The 22,830-nt window shown below is 43.6% G+C and overlaps 1 protein-coding gene across 1 annotated transcript in view; it reads right to left on the bottom strand.

The window, feature by feature from the left end:
• The window catches only part of SH3BP5 (SH3-domain binding protein 5 (BTK-associated)), an 86,775-nt gene that overhangs the window by 63,495 nt on the left and 450 nt on the right, over positions 1-22,830 (bottom strand). Inside the window, exon 2 of the mRNA XM_006840018.1 lies at positions 21,168-21,230. Coding sequence (XP_006840081.1) covers positions 21,168-21,230 — 63 coding nt within the window. The remainder of the gene's footprint in view (positions 1-21,167; positions 21,231-22,830) is intronic.

The raw sequence follows: 22,830 nt of genomic DNA, 5'->3' as shown, positions 1-22,830 counted from the left end.
GAGCAGCTGAGGACTCTAGATTCATGGAAAGAGAGGGACTAAAAGATGGCAGCCAGGAGGCAGACTTGCAGAATGTGTCCTTTGGTGGTGTAAATTTTTTTTATATGCCTGAGTGTGTGTTTGTTTGTTTTAAAACACTAAAGTGAAAAGAAACAAATACTGTTAAGTGAAGGTACATGGACAGGATTATAATCATTGTAATGAAACAAGGTGTATGATTGCTGAATGCAAAACTGATGATCTGCCCTGTAAACAACTTTCACTCAATTCAAAAAAACCTTGAGAAAAACCAACAAAACCAAACTTTATGGTACACACTTCTACTTTGACCATATGGCATCACCATTAGTCCCAGTGGACTCTACAGCAATGGTCTCGACACTTTGAGATATTAAACGTTGAGGCTCCATAGGTTCTGGCTGATATCTGCACCTGTCTGGTTTTTCTTCTTTAGGCCCAGATCCCACATGGAGTGCCTTTCACAGCCCTGTGAAAAGGGAGCCAGGACAGTCAGATGCTACTATCTTCAGGAATGTTGCAGCAGAGACAAAAGCTAAAAGATAACACCAGGGTACAGACAGGGCCAAAAAAGCCAACCCCAAAAGATCAAGGCATGAGGCTCTCTGCTCCTCCCCATTCAACATGCAGCCGCAGCTTCTCTTGCAGTACCAGCTGCATCCCTGAGACAAGAAGGTGAAGGTTGGAGTGAACGGATTTGGCCGTATTGGGCACCTGGTCACCAGGGCTGCTGTTAACTCTGGCAAAGTAGAGGTTGTTGCCATCAACTACCCCTTCATTGACCTCAACTACATGGTATATATGTTCCAGTATGATTCCACCCATGGCAAGTTCAATGGCACTGTCAAGGCTGAGAATGGGAAACTTATCATCAATGGGAAGCCCATCTCTATCTTCCAGGAGCGAGATCCCGCCAACATCAAGTGGGGTGATGCTGGTGCTGAATATGTTGTAGACTCCACCGGTGTCTTCACAACCTTGGAAAAGGCTGGGGCTCACTTGAAGGGTGGTGCCAAAAGGGTAATCATCTCGGCACCTTCTACTGATGCCCCCATGTTTGTGATGGGTGTGAACCATAAGAAGTATGACAACTCGCTCAAGATTGTCAGCAATGCCTCCTGCACCACCAACTGTTTGGCCCCCCTGGCCAAGGTCGTCCATGACAATTTTGGCATCATGGAGGGACTCATGACCATAGTCCATGCCATCACTGCCACCCAGAAGACTGTGGATGGCCCCTCTGGGAAACTGTGGCGTGATGGCCGTGGGGCTGCCCAGAACATCATCCCTGCATCTACTGGTGCTGCCAAGGCTGTGGGCAAGGTCATCCCTGAACTGAATGGGAAACTCACTGGCATGGCCTTCTATGTCCCCACTCCTAAAGTGTCTGTTGTGGACCTGACCTGCTGCCTGGAGAAAGCTGCCAAATATGATGACATCAAGAAGGTGGTGAAGCAGGCATCAGATGGACCCCTAAAAGGCATCCTGGGTTACACTGAAGACCAGGTTGTCTCCTGTGACTTTAACAGTGACACCCACTCTTCCACCTTTGATGCTAGGGCTGGCATTGCCCTCAACGACCACTTTGTCAAGCTCATTTCCTGGTATGACAATGAATTTGGCTATAGCAACAGGGTGATGGATCTTATGGTCCACATGGCCTCCAAAGAATAAGAGCCCCCTGGACCACCAGCCCCAGCAACAGCACTAGAGGAAGAGAGGCCCTCAGCTGCTGGGAGTCCTTACCCCAACTCTAATCCCCCTCCACACTGAGAAACTCCTATCCTCAGTTTGCATCCAGACCCCCTGGAGAAGGGGAGGGGCTTTAGATAGCCCAGTCTTGTCATTCATGTACCGTCAATAAAGTACACTATCCAGCCAAAAAAAAAAAGATCGAGGCATGAGGATACAGGAGTCAGGAGAAAGCTAACGGGTAGGTGAGTGGTCAAGGACAGAAGACCACCAGGGACACCACAGGCCTCATCACTTTGCAGACCCAATTCCACACCAGTAGTCTCATCTTTTCAAATAGAAGGATGTGGCTGAAACACTTCCACAGGGATAGAAACAGGACTTGAAAGGAAATAAGCAGAAGAAAAGAACCAAGGGCCTGACTTCCCCCCCTTCAGATTCCTTTTCTTTTCCCTCCCTAGAGTCTCTTGGTTGCCTACCAACCCTGCTACTTCCTTCTGTAAGGACCATCCATTCCCACCTTGCTACTGTGTTCTTGATACAAGGCCCTCTCACAGAGAACAGAACCAAGAAAGTCAGAGGAAGAAAAGAAGTAAGAGAAGAAAGTAAATGTGGAGAAAGTTAGGAGGCACCAAAAGGTGGGTGGTAGGAGATTATCTGGGTTCCTGATTGTAAACCTGCAATTACATGGTCCTATCGGTCTAACCAGGACACTTTTGAGAGCGAAGAAGGGCACTAGTAATGGTTATACTGGGATGACAGACATGCCAGGGCTGTCAAGGCAAAAGAAGAGGTGTGTTTCCCAACAAAACCCGGCAATCACGCTTCTTCCCTGGAGCTTCATGAAGTATCCTACAGCCGTTTCTAAACTCTCCCTTTTATTTAGGATTGCTGGTATGAGTTGGGCTGCTAACCACAAAGTCAGCAGTTCAAATATAACAGCTGCTCTCCACAGAGAAAAATGAGACTTTCTGCTCCTACACTATACAGGGTCCCTGTGAGTCGGAACTGTTTCCATGACACACAACCACCACCACTACCAGCACCCTTTTACTTAGGCCGTTTGAGTGGGAAGTGGTACAATAAGCGGGAAGTCCTAATCTCAGCTTTGTTGTTCATCAGCTCTGGACTCCTGGGAAAACTCTACACATGTCCACACCCCAGTGGCAAGGCCAGATCCTGTTTCCTGTCCCCTAGACCAGGGACAAACTGTTGGACAGACCACCAATTGCTCATATGCAAGTTCAGGTTGAAGCTGAAGAAAATTAAAACAAGAGACAAAAAAAGAGAGAGCCAAAATATCACCTTGAAAAATATACTATCTGAATTTAGAGATCATAGCAAAAACAGATTTGATCCATTAGACACTAATGACTGAAGACCAGAAGAGTTGTAGCATGATACCATATAGGAAAAAAACAAAAGGTCATAAAGAAGACAAGGAAGAAGGAAAAGATGAAAATGGATGTCCAAAGAGACTCTGAAACGTGCTCTGCAGCATAGAGATGCTAAAGCAAATGGGGAAAATGAGGAGATAAAAGAGCTGAACAGAAAATTTAAAAGAGCTGTTCAATAAGACAAAGTCAATTATTATAATGAGATGTGCAAATACCTGGAGTTAGACAAACAAAAGGGAAAGACATGTTCAGCATTTCTCAAGCTGAAAGAACTTAAGGTTGGTTTGAACTGCAAGGTCAGCAACTCAAACTCATGAGTTGCTGATAGGAAACCCTATACGTGGTTGCTGTGAGTCAGAAGTGACTCGACGGCACTTAACAACAATGGGGAAAATACTGAATAAAGCAGGAAGCATCAAAAGAAGATGGAAGGAACACACAGTCATTGTTCAACCATTTCCAGAGACAGCATATGATTAAGAGCCAATGGTACGGAAGGAAGACATCCAAGTTGCATTGAAGGCATTGGCAAAGAACAAGACTCTGAGAATTAAAATCTTTCAACAAACTGATGCAGCACTGGAGGCACTCATTCATCTATGCCAAAAAATTTGGAAGACAGCCACCTGGCCAACTGATTAGAAGATGCCCACATTTGTGCCCATTCCAAAAAGAGGTGACCCAACGGAATGCAGAAATCACTGGACAATATCATTAATGTCATTGATTACATGCAAGTAACATTTTGCTATAGATAATTCAAAAGCAGCTGCAACAGTACATTGACATAAGAGGTTCAAACCAGATTCAGATGAGGATGTGGGCAAGGGATATCACTGCTGCCATCAGATGGATCATGGCTGAAAGCAGAGAATATCATGAGTTAGAACTGACTTGATGGCACCTAACAACAACAACAATGGATGTTTTCCTATGTTTGTGTTGCTCTGAATCTTGGCCTTTTTAAACTTTTCTTTTTTGTGCGTGTCTATTACAGATTGAGGAGTGCGGGTGCGGTGCTGTGGGTTAATGCCCGAGACTGCAAAGCCGTTTAAACTGCAAGGTTGGTGGTTCAAGCTCACCAGCTGCTCCTCAGAAACCCCATACAGGGTCACTATGGGTCTGAACTGACTCGACAGAACTTAACAACAACAAATTACAGATTGAATTGTGTGCCCCCAAAATATGTGTAATCAATTCTAATCTCTGTATCTATGGTTAGGGTCCTGCTGTGGTGCTGTAGGATAAGCACTGGACTACTAATTCCAAGGCTGATAGTTCAAATCCACCAGGCGCTCCTCAGAAACCCTATACAGAATCGCTATGGGTTGGAATAGACCCAACGGCACTTAATAACAACAACAAAAAGTGTGAGAAAATAATATTTGTGAAAGTCACCTATTCATGGTATTTCTATTATAACAGCACTAGATAGACAACGTCTTTTCATAGTAAAAGAAGAAAAAGCACACGACCCAGGATCCAATGTAGGATTCACAAGGATTGTATTTACTTGTCATGTCTCCTGTCTTTGTCATGTCATGGGTCTTTGTCTTTCATGACCTCAATATTTTTTAGTAACATAAGCCAGTTATTTGTCAGTGCGGCCACCAATTGGAAAAGACTTTCAGTTCATTGTTTATGTTGATATTACAAAGGCAACAGCCACCAGAATGGAACTGAACCGATTACCCCCACACCCAAAAAAGGGCACAGTTTAAATAGCCCAAGGTCTAAAGTACCACAAATACAGGAATAAACCCATTGGCTAATGGGTTTTTCTTTCTTTTAACTTTCAGGCACAGGGCTCAGTTCTCACAGGCCCTAGAGGAGGGACTTAAGTTACATAACAACACCCCCAACCCACACACAGCTTGAAATACTGACAGGACCCAGTGCTTTCTTATTAGTTGTTGCTGTTGTTGTTAAGTGCCATGGAGTTGATTCCGACCCACAGCGACCCTGTATAGGGTTTTCGAGGAGTAGCTGGACTGCTTGAACTGCCGACCTTGCAGTTCAAACAGCTTTGCAGTCTGGCGCATTAACCCACAGCGCCAGTGGCATGTGTTTAAACCCGCAGGGTTCTTTGTGTAAGAGAAGGCAGAATTGCTGAAACCACAGCATTTTACTGAGTTCAACCACAAGTGAGCTATTTCCCTGCTTCCGTCCAGAGGTTTAACATAGTTCCACAATTTCAATACCTACTTTTCTCAAAAATCCACAATCATGAGAGGGCTATATAAGTAGCTGATGGGCCGTTTATTGGGGGGGTGGGGGAGGGGGGGTGCTTCCCCACCACCACCCAAGCTGCCATTACATACAAGGTCCATTTTATTATTAATGTAAGTTTGAGAACTTGGGAAATCTGGCACAGCCCTGGGAAGTGTTGACATTATTTAGAGCAGCTGCTATCAGAAGTATGTATCCGCCCACCACAGCATTCCAAACAAGCCCGCTGTCTCTCTTCTGCGGGCTTTTGATAACCTCTCCGCTGCCTGCAGCACGTAAGAATGGGAAGGACGAAGGGAACAGGGAGCCCAAGAACTCAAACCTGAGTCCACTGCTCTAACTGAAGTGAACATAGAGGAAAGAACCAAACAACTAAAAGAAGAACCAAATGTAGTTGCTTCTCAAAGTAGAGGTAGGGAGCAGTGGACAGAAACCTTTCATTTTTCATTGTGATTTCTCAGGGCTTAGTCTGAATTTTGTTTGTTTTAACTATGTGCAAGCATTGCTTCAATAAAAATAAAAATACTAAACCTACTGTTGCCTAAGGAGCTCTGGTAGCATAGTAGTTATGAGTTGGGCTGCTAACCTCAAGATTAACAGTTGGGTACTACCAGCGGTTCTGCTGGAGAAAGATGAGGCTTTCTGCTCCCGTAAAGATTTACAGCTTCGGAAACCCTATACAGGGTCGCTATGGGTCAGAAGAGATGTGACGGCACTTAACAACAACAACAGATGTTGCCTAGATTGACCAAAGTCCTTTCAGAAGCTCAATGTCATACTGCATCAGTGCTACAAAGGACTCTGCCTATCACTGGGTTCAGGAGTTCCATTTTACAAACGAAGTAACTGAAACTTCAGGAGGTAAATAAAGGTTCTCTCCTAAAGATGTGCACTTGGTTCGTGTCAGGGCAAAGATGCAAATCCTGGTTCCTGAAATCCTAGGCAAGCGTTCTTTCAATCTCACACGCCTTCCTGGAGGCTCTGAGTATAGTATGCATCCTCCACACCCCCATACACAGGGAATGTTTAAACACAGGGGCTCAGGCCTCACGCTCCTACGTTCAAATTGGCTCTATCACCCACTGGCTGTGTGACCTTGGAGGATTTACTTAATGCCTCACTATCTCCATTTCTCATCATGTATAAGGGGTATTACGAGAATTAATAAGATAAACTCTATAAGGCATTTGGCACCACCCTTAGCACAAGAAACAAAACACAAACCCATTGCCTCCAGTTGATTCCGAATGATCGAGATCCTATAGGACAGAGTAGAACTGATCCTTAGGGTTTCTGAGCCTACAAATCTTTACTGGAGTAGACAACGTCATCTTCCTCCCACAGAGCAGCTGGTAGGTTTGAACCACCTGTCCTATAGTTACCAGCCATACCATCACCAGGGCTGCTTTTAGCTTTCCATAAATCGTTGCTATTTTTATGCAGTTGTAGCTAGTTACTAAACAGCAAAGGGTGGGAAGGAAAGAACCAACATTTATTGATTTTCAACGACCTTTGATGCTACATACATACTATACCGGGTACTTCATAAGTATAGCCTAATTCAATCCTTAGCCTGGCAAGATAAACATTACCTGGCAAAGTAGGTACTAAAATTAAGGAAAGCTTAAAAAGAAAAAAAGAAAAAAAAAAAAAACTTACCCAAGACTACACTGCTAAGGGAGTCCTGGTATGGTGCAGTGGGTTGTTAATGCACCAGACTGCAAAGCCGTTTGATCTGCAAGTTCAAGCTCACCAGCTGCTCCTCGGAAACCCTACACAGGGTCACTATGGGTCAGAACTGATTTGACGGTGCTTAACAACAACAACAGCACTGCTAAGAGACACAGGAAAAATTCAAATCCAGTTCTCCCAAACTTCAAAGCCCATGCTTTTTATTGCCATATACTATGTAGCTTATCTTCAGAAGCACCAAAAAAGTTTCCCAATGCTTTTTAGACCCCATGTTTCATAGTGTTAAAGTGTGGTTTTCTTTAACAAGTTCCAACTGGGGAGTAGTTCTAGCAAAACCAGTACCGGGGAAGCAAGCAGCAAGTCAAGAGTTGTTCAGGAAGATTTAGAATCCTCCTCGCCTACATTTTAAAAGTGTCTGCCTAGCCATTAATACCTTTGGCTTTACGCTCTACTCATTTTTTTAATAGACATTAAAGACATAGCATAATTTTCCCTCAGACAAAAGTTTTCAGAAATTCCCCACTGCAAGGCCCGCAGCACTGCTGAAAGCTGCTCCCTCTTGTTTTAACTGTTGTCAGCCTGTTTAAGGGTCACTGGCATTGCTCACCAAAGCCCTTGCTCAGCTGGCTGGTTAACCATTAATGCAACTGGAGGAGGGCCCGTGAAGCGTGAAGCGTGGCTCTTTATGAAAGCAACACAAGAGAGAGGAGGAAAAAGGGTGAAAACGGATGTATGGTAAGTTGTAAACCAAGCTGTTGTCTTGATAGCACCACCTTAAATTGCTCTTGTTAAGTGCTGTTGAGTAGATTCTGACCCACTCCAACCTCTGGTAGCGTAATGGTTACAAATCGGGCTGTGAACCTTAAGACCTTAAGGTCAGCAGTTCAAAACGACCAGGTGTTCCGCGGGAGAAAGATAAGGCTTTCTGCTCCCATAAAGATTTACAGCCTCAGAAACCCTGTACAGAGTCGCTATGAGTCGGAATCGACTCCACGACACATAACCACCATAGTGTTTCCAAGAAGTGGCTGATGAGCTTGAACCGCCGACTTTGCAGCTCAAATCAACTTTGCTGTCCAGCGCATTAACCCACAGTGTCAAACACCAGGATTCCACCATGAGTTGTTGTGATGTGCCATGGAGTCGATTCTGACTCATAGAGACCCTGTACAGGGTTCTCGAGACTGTAAGTCTTTACGGGAGCAGAAAGCCTCATCTTTCTCCCGCAGAACAGCCAGTAGTTTTGAACTACTGACCTTAAGGTTCGCAGCCCCGGTTCATAACTTCTACGCTACCAGTTTTAAAACATGGCCTCAAAATTATTTGCCATGCTTCCCATCATGAGGTTAGTCTATGAATCCCTCTTGAATCTGGGTGGATTCATACTGCTTGCACCAACGGAAGTGCTGACAGACAGAGTTTCCCAGGCTCAGTCAGAAAAGGCCTTAAAACTTCTTGGTTGACAACCCTGCTAAGCTTCCCGGACATGTGAGTTTGGACATCTAGTCGTGCCTTCGGATGACCATGGTCCCAATGACATCTGAGTCCTCAACTGAGAGCCACTTAGTTAAACCCTCCTGCAAATTCCTGGTCCACAAAATCATGAGGGGTGGTGGGGTGGGGAGAAGCAGTTGTTTTAAGCCATTACATTTTGGGCAGAAATGATAATCAGAGCAATAAAACAAGACACTACCGTTATTTGACCTCTTCATCTAATAAGGCCAAAAACCAGGGAAGAAAGTATTAATTCTGTGTGTTTCAAATTGATCAAAACAAAGCTGAAGGCTTTTGCATGCTGGCAATAAAAGAATGGAATGGATGAAGATGACCAAAACCCATTCATCACACTGAGGTTGAGTTTGATGCCAGACAAGGAAAGACTTTATATTAAGTGGGCTGGGCTGCAGTTATGACAAACAGCGGACATTTCCCCTCATTGTCTTACCACTACAGTTTCTTTCTGTCAGAGCAAATATTAATATCCTTCAGATAATCCAGCAAAACACAGCAAAGGAAAAATCAGGCAAAAATAGAACAAAAATGTTTCCACCTTCCTTTAAGGAAATGAAAGAGCCCAATTCTCTAAGATCTCTAAGAGCTATGTTTGTAAATTATTGAAAGACATTTGGTTAAGATGCATTGCATAAAAGCAAAACAGTCTTCAACTGCTGGAAACATCTATGTGGCCACAGGCAGATTAAGTAACTCACAAAGGAGGGCTGGGCAAAGATAACTGGGATGCTTGCCAGAAGGATGAGGTTCAATAGACGGCTGCTCATGCAGCCAAAACACATACACACCACCACCACCCATGTCAAAAGCCCTTACAATAAATACTCCAAAGGAAAAGTAACAGCTCAATATTAAAAGGCTACAGTCCACAGGGACCAGAACGCTCTATACAGAGGGTTGGCCTTCACGGTCAGAGCCAACTTTTAAGATTGAAGTGTCAATCAACCACAGGACTTCCTGTTTGGAACAAACAGTTAAGCACTCAGCAACTGGCCAAAAGAATGAAGGTTCAAGTCCACCCAGAGACACCTCAGAAGAAAGAATTGGTGATCTGCTTCCCCAAAAAAACAGCCATTGAAACCCTGATTGAACCGTTTACCCTGACGGAGGTGGAATCGCCACGAGTCAGGATCAACTTGATGGCAACTGGAAAATCAACCACTGGGACAACAATAAATCTGTCAGCCCCACAGCCTGTCCTATTTAGAGGTGTGGACACTTCATTCAGAGGGACAGCATCGTCGGGAATGCAGTTGTGTCCTTGTAGAAGACTGCTTGTATTGCAATCATAAGGGTTCCAGCTGAGAGGCCGAGAAAGTTTCTGCACTATCTCATTTATCTGAACAGCTTAAAGGGAAGGCATATCCAATTGTTTTGAGAAAATAGAGTGCATTTCAATATGAGATCATTTTTTCTATATTCCAGCCAACAGCCTATGCTAACAGCACTTTGTTAATGTGGCTACAGTGAATGAGGTTGTCCAAGAAAGCCTCTGTATCCACAAGTCTGTTTCCAATAATAAATGTATGCTAATACTAAAATTCATTATTTATATAGTGTATATACAAATTACATACGCACATATTTACACATATACATACAAATTTAAATGTATGTAATGAAATACAGTATTTGTATTCATATATAATCATTGAGTTTTACTATGTAATTATCTAGTTATTCTTAGTATTTGAAATGTTTCCACTATTATATCCAGGTGATTTTTTTTTCTTTTATAAGTATGTAAATGAAGGTTTCTAAACTATCAAACTAAACCTGTTGCCACCGAGTCAATTCCAAATCATATGACCCTATAGGACAGGACAGAACTTCCCATGGCATTTCCAAGACTGTAAATCTTTATCAAATCACACTGCAACATTGTTCTCTTGAGGAGCAGCTAGTGGTTCGAACCCTGGATCTTTCAGTCACCAGCCTGATGCTTAACCACTGCATCACCAGCACGTCTTTCTTGGCTTGTGTTATTAAGTGCTGTTGAGTCAGTTCCAACTCATAGCTACCCTGTACAGGGTTTCTGAGGAGCAGCTGGTGAAAGTCTGAACCACCAACCTTGAGATTCAAACTGACTTTGCGGTCCAGAGCTTATCCTACAGCACCACACCAAGACTTCTTGAATGAAGCCAATACTAAAATGCTTCTAAAGCACGTTCCAGTCCTTTGTGAATTACTACAAGAGCTTAACAATTCAGTAATCCACCAAGCAAACCTTCCTATTTCCTACAATTCTATCCACAGAAATTCATTTCCTTGGCTCATAAAGACATTTTTTTTTTTTTTTTTTAAGGCCATAAACCTCCACCTACTACTCCCCTTGCCTATGAAATCTACAAAATACAGCCATTTTAAGTAATTCAGAAAACACTGAGAAATGGAAAAAAAGATAACCAGCATTCCCAGCACGTAAGCAATAACCAATGATGGCAGTATCAAATTGCTGGAAAACTAAAAGTTTCTAAACACTTACTTTCTGCATTGACATCACCTAGAACAGTAAGTAGCAAGCAGGTCTGTGGCCACACCATGAATGTCTATTCTGTCTTTTCCTCTGCATATACACACATTCTTTTGCTCTCTGTATGGCTTTTTATATATTCTATATGGAGTCCTGGTGTGGCACTGTAGGATAAAGCACTGGACCTCAAGGTCAGTTTGAGTCACAAGGTTGGTGGTTCAAACGCACCTTAAAAACCCTATGCAGGGTCCTCATGAGTCGAACCTGACTCGATGGCACTTAACAACATATTTAGTTTTATATACACAGAGTTTTAGAACATCATGTGTCTTCCTCTAAATTGATCATGGTGGTTTGCTCATCAATACAACATCCGTGGTCAATGTTGAGAGGCCATTCTAAAAATGCAAATACCGCCAAGCAGGGCAGCTTCTTACACTTCCATGAGCGATTACCTGAGTGGAGGGGCTTCAGGAGGGAAGACAGACTTAAGGTCTCACCTTCCCAGTTGTGGGAATTGTATCTGGGGTTGGCCCTGCCCACAGTCTGAAGAGCAGATGCAATTACAGGGCAGGTACTGAGAAAAAGGGCACTGCTTTATAGAACGCCATGTAGGACAATGCCTAGAGTGGTAAGTCATAAGTCACAAAGGCAATTGGCTTTGATTCTGATCATAAGTAAATGAACATCAATTCATTCTGAAATTCGTTGTACCCTGTGTGCACGCACTGAATGACAGACAGACCTAGTCCCTGCCGTCTGGGGGCTCAGAGTCTCTATAGCATAGTTTGATGATTCTATGCTAGGGAAGAGGATGAAGTGCAAGTTAGGGAGAGCTGGTTAGAACAGACACGTAGTCCCACCCCGTGGAAATTTTGATTCCATCAGTCTGGGGTGGGGTCCAAGATTCCATAATTCTAACACATCCCCAGGTCATTCTGATGCCGGGACCACACTTTGGTGACATTGCTCTAGAACCATAGTTCACAACTGGAGTTGACTTTTCCCCCTGGAGTTATGACCAGTTGTCACAACTGGGAACAGGTGTTACAGGTCAACCAGTGAGTAGAGACCAGGGATGCTACTAAAAACAACCTACTGTGCACAGCACAGCTCCTAACAACAAAGAATTATCCAACCCAAAATACCAAAAATAGTGCCAAGGTTGAGAAACCCCATTCTAGGACTAAACACTTGAATGCTCTATGCCTCAGTTTTATTATGTGCAAAATGGGCATGTTATTGCACCTATCTCAAAAGTAAGTGTTCTGAGGATTCAATGAGTTTATGTCCATGAAGTTTGAGATCATAGTAGGTATTCTATTATTATTAACCATGATTCTTGAAGGAGAGGAGACAAAAAAGCGCAGGAAACATATTCCATGATGGCCCACAAAACCCTTCCTGCAAGTGCCCACAGACTGCAGCCCTCATCTCAGCCCATGGCTCACCTTGTACCATCAGTGGGATGAGAAAACTGAGGGCCAGCGATACTAAGTAATTGGTCCAAGGTCACACAGCTAGCTATTAAGGTGCAATCTGTTGCTATTCATCCACTCAGATGTGTACTGATCACCTAATATGTGCCAGGCAAATCACAGAAGATACACCTAAAAAAGTAGGACTCACTCAGACACACAAACCAATTTCCACAGGCCAGCGAATGGACCCAGAATAAAGTCCTGCTAATCCAGTGACCTCAGAGTCCATCCACCACCACCCTAGCCTACATAAGCCCTCTCTCTGGCCCTGCGCCCAGCACTAGTCTCTCTGACAAAGAAGGGTCACAGCGGGAGCCTGGAAGAGAAGAGCGTCATCAAGCCCTGTGGCCAGTCTGGCCCCAGCTGGCGGCTTGTGGGTACCTTCCCCACCCCGCGCACAGCAGGGCCTCAGCTCCCCACACCAGCCAGTTACTTGGGGATCTCTTGCCTTCACCTTGTGCTATGACTCTCAAAGCAATGTCTTCTCCATCCACCAGTGCACCCATCCCCCCAATTCACAAACAAGGAGCCAGAAGCCATGACGCCTACAATGGGTCAGCAGACCTCAGATTTTAACCCACATCAACTGACGACAAAACCACTCCTTTCTCTTCACCTAACCCCTTTCCCCAAGGCATTGAATTTTATTTTTTCTAATTATTAAGTCATGCAAGCGCATTACAAAAACATCCCAAAATCTTGAAAAATATAAGGACAAAAAAATACTATTCACCTCACCTCCCACATATAAGATGTATCATCTTTTTCAGACATGTTTATGTACAAAATCACTTTTAAAAAACAGCACCACACTATATATGCTGTGGAGTCCTGGTGTGGTGCCGTAGGATAAGCACTCAACCTTAAGGTCGGTGGTTCAAACTCACCAGCCACTCCTCAGAAACCCTATGAGTCAGAACCAACTCGACAACACTTAACAAGACATATGCTCAAGCGAAATGGCTGGTGGGTCTGAACCGCTCATCTTGCAGATAACATGTGCTTTTCTGGTGCCTGTTTTTACACTTCAGCATCTTTCTATGTTAATAAGAAGCTGTGTCATCATTTTTAGACTTAAATTCTATCAGTCATTACATTTAGACAACCCTCTACTGATAGGCATTGAAATTAATAGGTTTCCAACATTTTAAACAATGCTGCAGTGAACATTACTGAGTCTAGATCATTGTCCAGTTACTTCCTTAGATCAGTTCTTACAGGTACAAATAGCTGGGCCAAAGGTCACTGCCCCCTGACATTCTGGAAGCAGTAGGGGTAGGGGGTGGTATTACGTGCCATGGAGTTGGTCCCCACTCTTATTAGCAACCCTGCATAGGGTTTCTGAGGCTGTAAATCTTCACGGGAGCAGAAAGCCTCATCTTTCTCCCATGGAACAGCTAGTAGTTTTGAACTGCTGACCTTGAGGTTAGCAGCCCAACTCATAACCACTACACTACCAGAGCACACGAAGCCCAGAGTCTTACCATTCTGTAGGTCAAACCTCGATGACCTCAAGTGTGTTTACACTTGACCAGCCAATCACCAAAGTGTCCTAAACACTATGCCTGTCTCAAGCGTTCTCAAGCAACAAGTGCTTTCTGTAATATCAGCTCCCTTCCTCCTCCACCTGTTGACTGTTGTAAATACTAACTTACCCTCTCTTATCATTTGGGGCCTTCAGGCTTCAATGTTGATGCTCTGACTCCAGCAGAGCCTCCCCCAGGCTCCCAAAGGGCACTGGCCCTTCCATCTCCCAGAATTTATCTCATGCTATTACAACTGCATGTGTGCCACTGGGAATCTATCTGCTCACTCCTGGGGGAAGAGAGTACATCTGAAGCCCTGTCTACCACTGCGTCCTCAGGTCCAACCCAGGACTTGGCACACAGGGTTTGCTGTGTGACTATCCCGGTCCAGTGTTTACTTTAATAGAATCTCACCCCCTTCAGCTCTGAAGCCTACACCCAGGCCCTACATTTGGTGCTAGCTTTAAGGAATTGTTACTCTCCACTGCCCCTAATCCATTTATTCTTTCAAGCATTCCTTAGGATTCTCTTCAAAACACAATTGAAGAAGTCTTTCAGGATCCTTCTCCCAGCAAACAAAGGGCTGGAAGGAGACGATGCCAAGATATGACTACACTGTCATTTTGGAAAGGAATTTTCCTCCTCCCCTGACTTATACTAATAATTCATTATAGACAGGTCAGGTTGCTTCCAATTCACCCCCAGAGTTTCTAAGGTCAAAAAATCCTTTTTCATAAGGGAAAATTTCTATAGCTTTCTGAAGGAAAGGAAAGATTCTGAGGGCAGACCTTGTACAACTTTGGGGAACACAGATGTTCAGAATCAATTTTTCAAACCATCCCCACCCAAGCAGGGAAGGAGAGAGTAGGAACATTTGCAATGAACTGCCTTTGCCTTCCTGGGGAAGAGTACTCTGGAAAAGTCAGCTTTTGATTACCCACATGAACTGTAAGTGGGTAACCAGGCCTGGTTTTGCCCTCTCTCTTCCATCTCCCTTTGACCATTCACAGCCCTTGAAAAGATGCCTTGGGAGAAAACAGAAATAATGAGAACATTTTGTTGTTGCTAAGTGCCACTGAGTCACTTCTGACTCAAAGAGACCTTGTATAGGGTTTCCAAGGAACTGCTGGGGAGTTTGAAGTGCCAACTTTGCTGTCAGCAATCCAGTGCTTATCCTATAGGACCACGTCAAGACTCCTTGATATGGTTGTTAAGTGCCATCGAATCAAGTCCAACTCAGTGAGTTTGAACCGCTGACCTTGTGGCTCAAACCCACCTTGTGGTCCAGTGCTTATCCTACAGCACCACAACGTGACTCCCCAAGACTCCTTAGTGGTTAAAAATAAATAAATGTATAACCTTGTGTGGTGGTGGTTATGTGCCATGGAGTCGGTTCCCACTCATAGCGACCCTGTACAGGGTTTCCGAGGCTGTAAATCTTTACAGGAGCAGAAAGCCTCATCTTTCTCCCACAGAACAGCTGGTAGTTTCGAACTGCTGACCTTAAGGTTCGCAGCCCAATTTGTAATCACTACACTACCAGAGCTCCTTATAACCTTGTATAGAACACTGCAAATCTTAATTACAGTGAGATTCAAAATTCTGTGCTCCATCTGTTTTAACAAACGTTTGAGAAAAGGCATTTCTATATAATATGCTTCTTAAATTTACATCAGCATATTTGCTTTTATTACCTCACCTGTCTGGTTTGTTGCACTTTTGAATGCATTATTTCTCTTCTAGACTCTTCTTTTCCTCTATCCACTGCTCACTGTCCCCACTCCCCACCATGAGCGAGTGCCCACGTGCACGTACACACACACACACATACACACACCCCACCCCCTTGCTGGGTCTCAGACAGGCAGGCCATACTTCCCCTCAGCACTGGCTGTTCCCTCTGGCTGGGATGCTGCCTGACGCCCCAGAGTCAGGGGCTCACTGGCTCACTTTCTTCCAATATCTTTTTCCATATCTTCCATTCTGGAAGATCTCTTCTGACCACCACACAAAGGGCTTCGAAAAGTTTGTGGGACACTAGAATCAAAGATAACAGAATTTTTCCACAAGTTTATCGAAGCTCCCTCAATTTAACACTGTGTTCCCTCACTCCACTCAAAAATAACCACCTACCTAGACCCTTCCTACAAGGAGCTCTGGTAGCGTAGTGGTTACGAATCAGGCTGCGAACCATAAGGTCAGCAGTTCGAAACTACCAGCGGTTCCGCGGGAGAAAGATGAGGCGTTCTGCTCCCGTAAAGATTAACAGCCTCGGAAACCCTGTGCAGGGTCGCTATGAGTCGGAACGGACTCCACGGCACATAACAACAACAGACCCTTCCTAAGGAGTCTTGGTGGCACACTGGGTTAAACATCTGGCTGTTAACCCACAGGTCAGCAGTTCAAAAATGTATGGCAGTCAGCTTCCACAAAGATTTGCAGCCTTGGAAACCCTCCAGATGGCAGTCCATTTGGGGGTTTAGACCCTTCCTGCTTTGTTTATCTCCTTCACAGATATGATACACCTTACAACATATTTTTTCCCTCATTTTTAAGATTTTAATTGTGGTAAATATACAGGTAACAAAACATTTTCCATTTCTACAATCATCACATGTATAGTTCAGATGTCATTCAGCCATCACCATTAAGTATTCCCCAACTTTTCCATCACTCTTAACAAAAACTTAAAGATACCCCCCACCCGAAGTATCTGTAATCCTTTCTCTCCCTCAGTGTGCTTTATTCATTTACCTAGTTCACGACATTTCCTCCTTCATGACAAACAAGCCTCAGGAGAGCAGGAATTTATGTCCATTCTGTTCAATGCTCTATCCTCACCACCTAAATCTGTCCTTGGCACACAGGAAGTATTCAATAAACACTTAGTGAATTAATAATTGTTGTTGTTGTTATGTGTCATGGAGTTGGTTCCCACTCGTAGTGACCTAGTATGGGGTTTCCAACGAGCAGGTGGTTTTCACCTGCCAACTTTGTAGTTAGCAGTCCAGTGTTGATCCTATGGTGCCACACTAATGTTTATCCTAAGGCACCACATTAATCAATGTCTCTCTAGGAAAATAACATTTCTTTTCTTAATTTAAAACATCAAGCTTACACGCAAGGGCCCTCTGGTTAAAAGGTTATTCTTCCCTTGAAAAGCTTGAAAAGGCTGGCTCTCTTCCATATCAATCAGGAGCAAAGGGGCCAATGCACTGTGCAAACAAGGCTAGATGCAGAGATGAGGATGCAGGAAGATGTAGCTATCCAACAAATGTCATAGCCGATGCCTGGCATCCCGAGCCTTTTGGTCCTCTCAGCTTTATACAGCTGAAACAAGCACCAGGGTGGGAGAAGAGAATTCCTGGCCTGTGGCTGCCCAAACGACACCACCATGTTCTGGGACTGGATTGTTGTTGTTAAGTACTGTGGAGTCAGTGCCGACTCAAAGAGACCCTGCACAGGGTTTCCGAGGCTGTAAATCTTTACAGGAGCAGAAAGCCTCATCTTTCTCCCAAAGAACAGCTGGTAGTTTTGAACCTTAAGATTAGCAGCCTGATTCGTAACCACTACACTATCAGAGTTGACATAAACCTGGTCACCTATTCAGCTTAATCAGAATAGGACAAAGTCAGGAGAGAATGCTGAACATTCCAGATCATAATCAAAAAGCAAAGAAGAAGGAATTCATGGACAGCAAGATCCCCACCCAGGTAACCAAAAGGTTGGCAGTTCATACTCACCCAACAGCTCCTCAGGAGAAAAGACTTGGTGATCTTCTCCCATAAAGGTTAAAGCCTAGCACACCCTATGAGGCAAAACTTACCCTGTCACATGGGGTTACTACGAGTAGGAATCAACTTGGCAGCCCCTAACAACAACAATGGGGAGACAGACACACACAGGGAGAAGAGAAAGACCTTGGATAGAGACAGATGTATCTACAAACACAGGAATGATAAGGATTGATGGCAGCTACGAACAGTTGAAGTAAACAAGGAAGAACCTATTCCTAGAGCAGGGGTGGGGAACATTTTTTGTCAAAATTTATATCATCATAGACGGGTCATACAAAATTATCAACTTAAAATTAGCCTGCTATATTTGGTCCAACCTTTCATTAATTCACCCTTTACAGGGTCTCTGTGAGTCAGAACCAACTCAACAGAACTAACAACAACAAATGTAATGGCTGGAACTGCAGTTGTCTTGGCAGAGCCAGATTAAAGTATTTTGCCAGCCGGACATTCCCCACCCCTGCTCTACAGCCATGGCCTGAATTTGGACTTCTAAAACTCCTGAACCAGGAAACAAACAAATGTCTGCTTTTTAAAGTCAGCCACTTATAATGTTTGTGTTACAGCATCAGGTAGCTGAAACACCCACTAAAACATAAACTCCTTGAAGGCAAGACCTTTGCTTGTCTTGTTCCCCCATGTATCCCCAAGGACCAACAGAGTACCTGGCACAAAGGTGATGCCAGTGCTTGACTGAAAGAACAGAGTCCCCCAACAGACACAGGCAGACAGGCAGGCAGACACACACACACACACACACACACACCACACACCCCATCTTCTCCTCCAGGATCTGGACAGGGAGGTGTGACAGGTGTCCAGAGACCTGTGTTGCCACCTGCCTCATGTGGCTTTTAAGCCCTTGAAATGTGGCAGTCCAAACTGAGCTGTGCCCAAAGTATAAAATACACATGAGATTTTGGAGACTTAGTACCATGAAACAAAAACTAAAAAGATCTCCTGAGCAAATTTTTATACTGCTTCCTTGTTAAAATTATACTATCTTAGATATCCTGGGCCAAGTAAGATGTATCAAACTTAATTTCACTGGTTTCTTTTTACTTTTTAATGTGGATGAGAAGGAGTTTTTAATTTCTATTGAGCAGTGCTGTGTTCCATCAGTCTTGGTTATAACAACACTATGAAAAACCAGCCAGCAACCCAGCCCAGCCCTCACCTCCTTGCCTCACATACTGCTGCCAAATACTCTTCCGAGCACGGCAGGAAACACCTGCCCAGCTGGCTTCCTGTGACAAACAAATATTTAAGTGAATTTAGGAACAAGATTCGGAAATCAGAGCTAAAAAGAATGTATGTGATGAACCAACTGTACCCTCAGAATGAAGGCTGCCTTATTTATTACCCAGAACAGTGCTCAGCACAGAGCAGTCATACAAATATTTGCTGAATAAATAAATCCATCCTTTGCAAAGACAAAAAACAAAGAGTCCCAACTTGTCTATTCATTAGAGGAGAGTTCCTGGGAGGCACAAACGGCTACATGCCTGGCTACTAACCAAATGGCTGGAAGTTCAAGTCTACCTACAGAGGCCTTAGAAGAAAAATCTAGGGAGCTGATTCTGGAAAAACCAGCTATTGAAAACCTTATGGAGCACAGTCTTACTCTGACATACATGGGGCTGCCATAAATCACAATTGGCTTGACAGCAATGGATTTGCGTTTTGGTTTTCTCCTATTTATTTGGGACGGTAGGATATAAAAGCTAAAGGATAGCTGGAAAATGCATGGGTTTAGGATAGGTGTAGCAACTCTGCCCCTTATTAAACTGTGAGTCACGGAGCCTCCCTGGGAAAAGAGGTAGGCTCTGTCTTCCCCACTTGACCAAGTTAGCATCATTTTTCTATAATGTAAGAAGTATTCCCTACTCTGTCCAATACAATGACTACTGAGTTCCTGTAATGTGGTCTTTGTGACTGAGGACCTGAATGTTAATCTTTCAATTATAGGTTAAAAGATGTAGAAAGTGGCTACCATATTAGACAGCCAGCTCAAGACTGTTGGAACAGGATGAAATGAAATCAATCTTGCCAAATCACTTTGTACACTGAAGCTCTATAGAAATGGCATGGGGTGTTTTTGTTGTTTATTTAACATATTAGAAATCTGAACTTCAGAGAAGTTTCAGTTAACCAACAATCACAGAGACTGAATTCATTGAGAGTGGTAAAAAATGTAAACAAGCACGAAGATTTCGCTTCATTTTGGGGAAAGGCAGCCAGTTTCATGGAAAGCCTTTGCAGTCCTGGTTTCATCCAAATTTGGTACTTACAGGGTCTGGTTATGTTATCATCCCTTCTTGTTGACCTTTCTTGCCATTTCCCCAGCTATATAAACAGGTCTTCACAATAATCCCCTGCATTCCTACAACCCTGTGTAAGTCATTTACCGGCTTTCAGGTGTATTTACCGGCTTTCAGGTATATACTAAAACCTGCCAACACCTGTGCGTGGGCAAGGTGGAAGCCTGTCAGAGAAGGAAAACGCAAAAGTCTACCAAAAAAACAAAAAAAGTCTATATAAGTAGCAGGATCGCACCCCGTCAAAGGCAGAAAATGTTCAAGACTCAGTAAAACAAGACATTCCGGTCAAGGTCTAGCTCTCACAGGTTTCAAATTTGCTGAGGGATGGTAAAACAAACAACTACTAAATAGGGGTGAGGACTAATTGGGAGCAGTGAAGAAAGCTAATCTATTTACACTCAGGTTGGAAAATGCTCATGAAATTCAAATCAAGCTCACCTCCCAAGATTTTTCCCAGCAAGAAGGTCCTTCCAGTCCAAACAACTTTTTTTTTTAACCATTAGAATAATTATGTTCTACATGCAAATGAACAATTTAAAAAATGTGTTGGAAAGTAGAAGGAAAGAGAGAAGGAGTTACTAGGACAAGAAAAAAAAAATTTTTTTTTTTTTTAAAGGATAAATTTGAGGAAACACCAAACAGTTCCAAGTACAAATAGAAGGAACCACCCTAAAATATTTAAGAGATTTTGTAAGCTCATTCATTACTAAGAGGTCAGCTAACTTTCCCCTCAGACCTTTCAGCTTTTCCACAGCCACATTAAAATTGGGTCTTAAGCACCACACAGCTCTTAGTTTGACCCCATGGAGCTTCCATAATGAAAAACAACATGTGAAATTGAATCCACATGCCTTGGGCCCACAGATGGGGCTCAGTAGTGTATTTTTCTTGTCAGATACCGGGCTGTTGCTCAACAACTCCCAAAGATGAGCTTTCAGCAATAACCCTTCAACTCTTAAAACAAAAGCAAACGGCCAGGGGTTAGTGTGACGACCATCGCTTTTAGAGGAGGGATCCAGTTTTCCATACCTCAAGTTCAGTCTCCCGTCTGTTGATATCATCCGTGGACTGATTTAGCTTCTCCAGTTCTCCCTAGTGACAAAAAAAGAGAAAAAAAATTTGAGGGATTTAGTCTTTGTTTCCAACATAAATCAGCACATAACCTAAACAAGGGACTACCCTAACCCAATTTGAAGACAGAGAGAAAAGTTGGTTCTAATTTTCAAAACAGATGAGCTTCAGCTGGAGATGTAAATGAATGGCAGTATTTCTGAAGTCTTTATCTTGACTTCTGTCTCCTAAAAAATGCCTTGCAGACCTAAGAATTATTTGTCTTTTTTTTTTTATAAGCTCAACTGTTTATTACAAGTATGTGCATCCAGCCAAACCCACCTATATTAGAAAGGGTTTAGCTACTCAATTAAAACCATAACTTCTGCTGTAGAAAACTTTGCAGAAAAAATAAATCTGCCTCTGCCAAAAGTATAAACCTAGTGAAAATGGTTTAAATCAAGGATAAACTTCTGTCATTAACTCATCAGTGATTGTTTTTCTATATAGAAATGAAAATATTTGGTTTTTTTAAATTGCCCATTATTCAACCTATCTAGTTTTTTTCTTTCTAGCTTTAATGCCAATGTTTTAAACATTTATAACCAACATGTGTAAAAAGTACCCAGTTTGAAGTTAACTCATCTTAACTCTGCAAACAAAGGATCTTACTGACAGAATTCTCTAGCAAGAACATATGACTTAACCCAAATGGTTTTAATTAATAGAATCATTCCTAATGCAAAGATTTCCCACCTGATCTTTATCTTGCTAATCTGCCAAAACAATTCATTTAAACCCCAACCACTGAGTTAAATGAGGTTTTAATTGATCTGTGCACAGAAAAACCAATTAGGGCCCCAGAGATTGCAGAGCATGCTTAAAAGCAATATATTAAAAAAAAAAAAAAAAAAGATTTATGGAAAGGATAGAAAAACGGATCTCGGGAATGAGATTTGCTGTGGTTTTGCTTAGGGGGTGAAGAGGTTAAGCTGTCATACATTGATCTCGGCTTGAAAATTGTTTTTTAATCATCCCTCTAGGAAATGGAGGCAGAGAAGACCAGGCCAATCCCCTCGACGCGTCCACGCGTCAGCTGTGCTCATCAGTTGTCCCCGATTTCAGTTCACACCAGACCCCACAATAAGGAAAAGCAGGGGTTTAACCCATTTCAAGACAAAAGGAGGTTTGAATCAGGGGACACAATAAACCCATAAGTTTGCTGACAATGAATCAAAGAAAGACGAAGGTGGCTCAGGCTGGGCACCTCGGTCAGGTGGGGGCTTCAGCCCCAGGCCACCTGTGCCAGTCCACGCTGCAGGGGAGGCAACGCCCACCCGGTCAGGTTCACGGGTCGCCCAAGGTATCCGGTGGCCAGCTCCCATGCGGGCCCGGCAACCCCACCTTCCAGAGCCCGGAAGCTGTGCAATGGTCTCGTCGCAGCCAGCCTTTCCGAGCGTACCCCGAAATGAGTATGGCGCCCCCGCCCCCTTTTTCCCTTTGTTATGCATCCGCCCGAGCCTCTGTTACGCTGTTGCGAACCCCAAATCTCGCCGGGGGCCCAGCAATATAGTCAGGCCGCATCCAAAAAGCACTGCGGTCCTCCCGCACTGGAAGACTGTGAAACTGGTTTTTCAGACCC

The sequence above is a fragment of the Chrysochloris asiatica genome, unplaced genomic scaffold (genome assembly GCF_000296735.1).
Source record: "Chrysochloris asiatica unplaced genomic scaffold, ChrAsi1.0 scaffold00028, whole genome shotgun sequence".
Classification (NCBI taxonomy): Eukaryota; Metazoa; Chordata; class Mammalia; order Afrosoricida; family Chrysochloridae; genus Chrysochloris; species Chrysochloris asiatica.
Note: the sequence above shows the minus strand (reverse complement) of the source record. Positions and strands in the feature narration are given on the sequence as shown.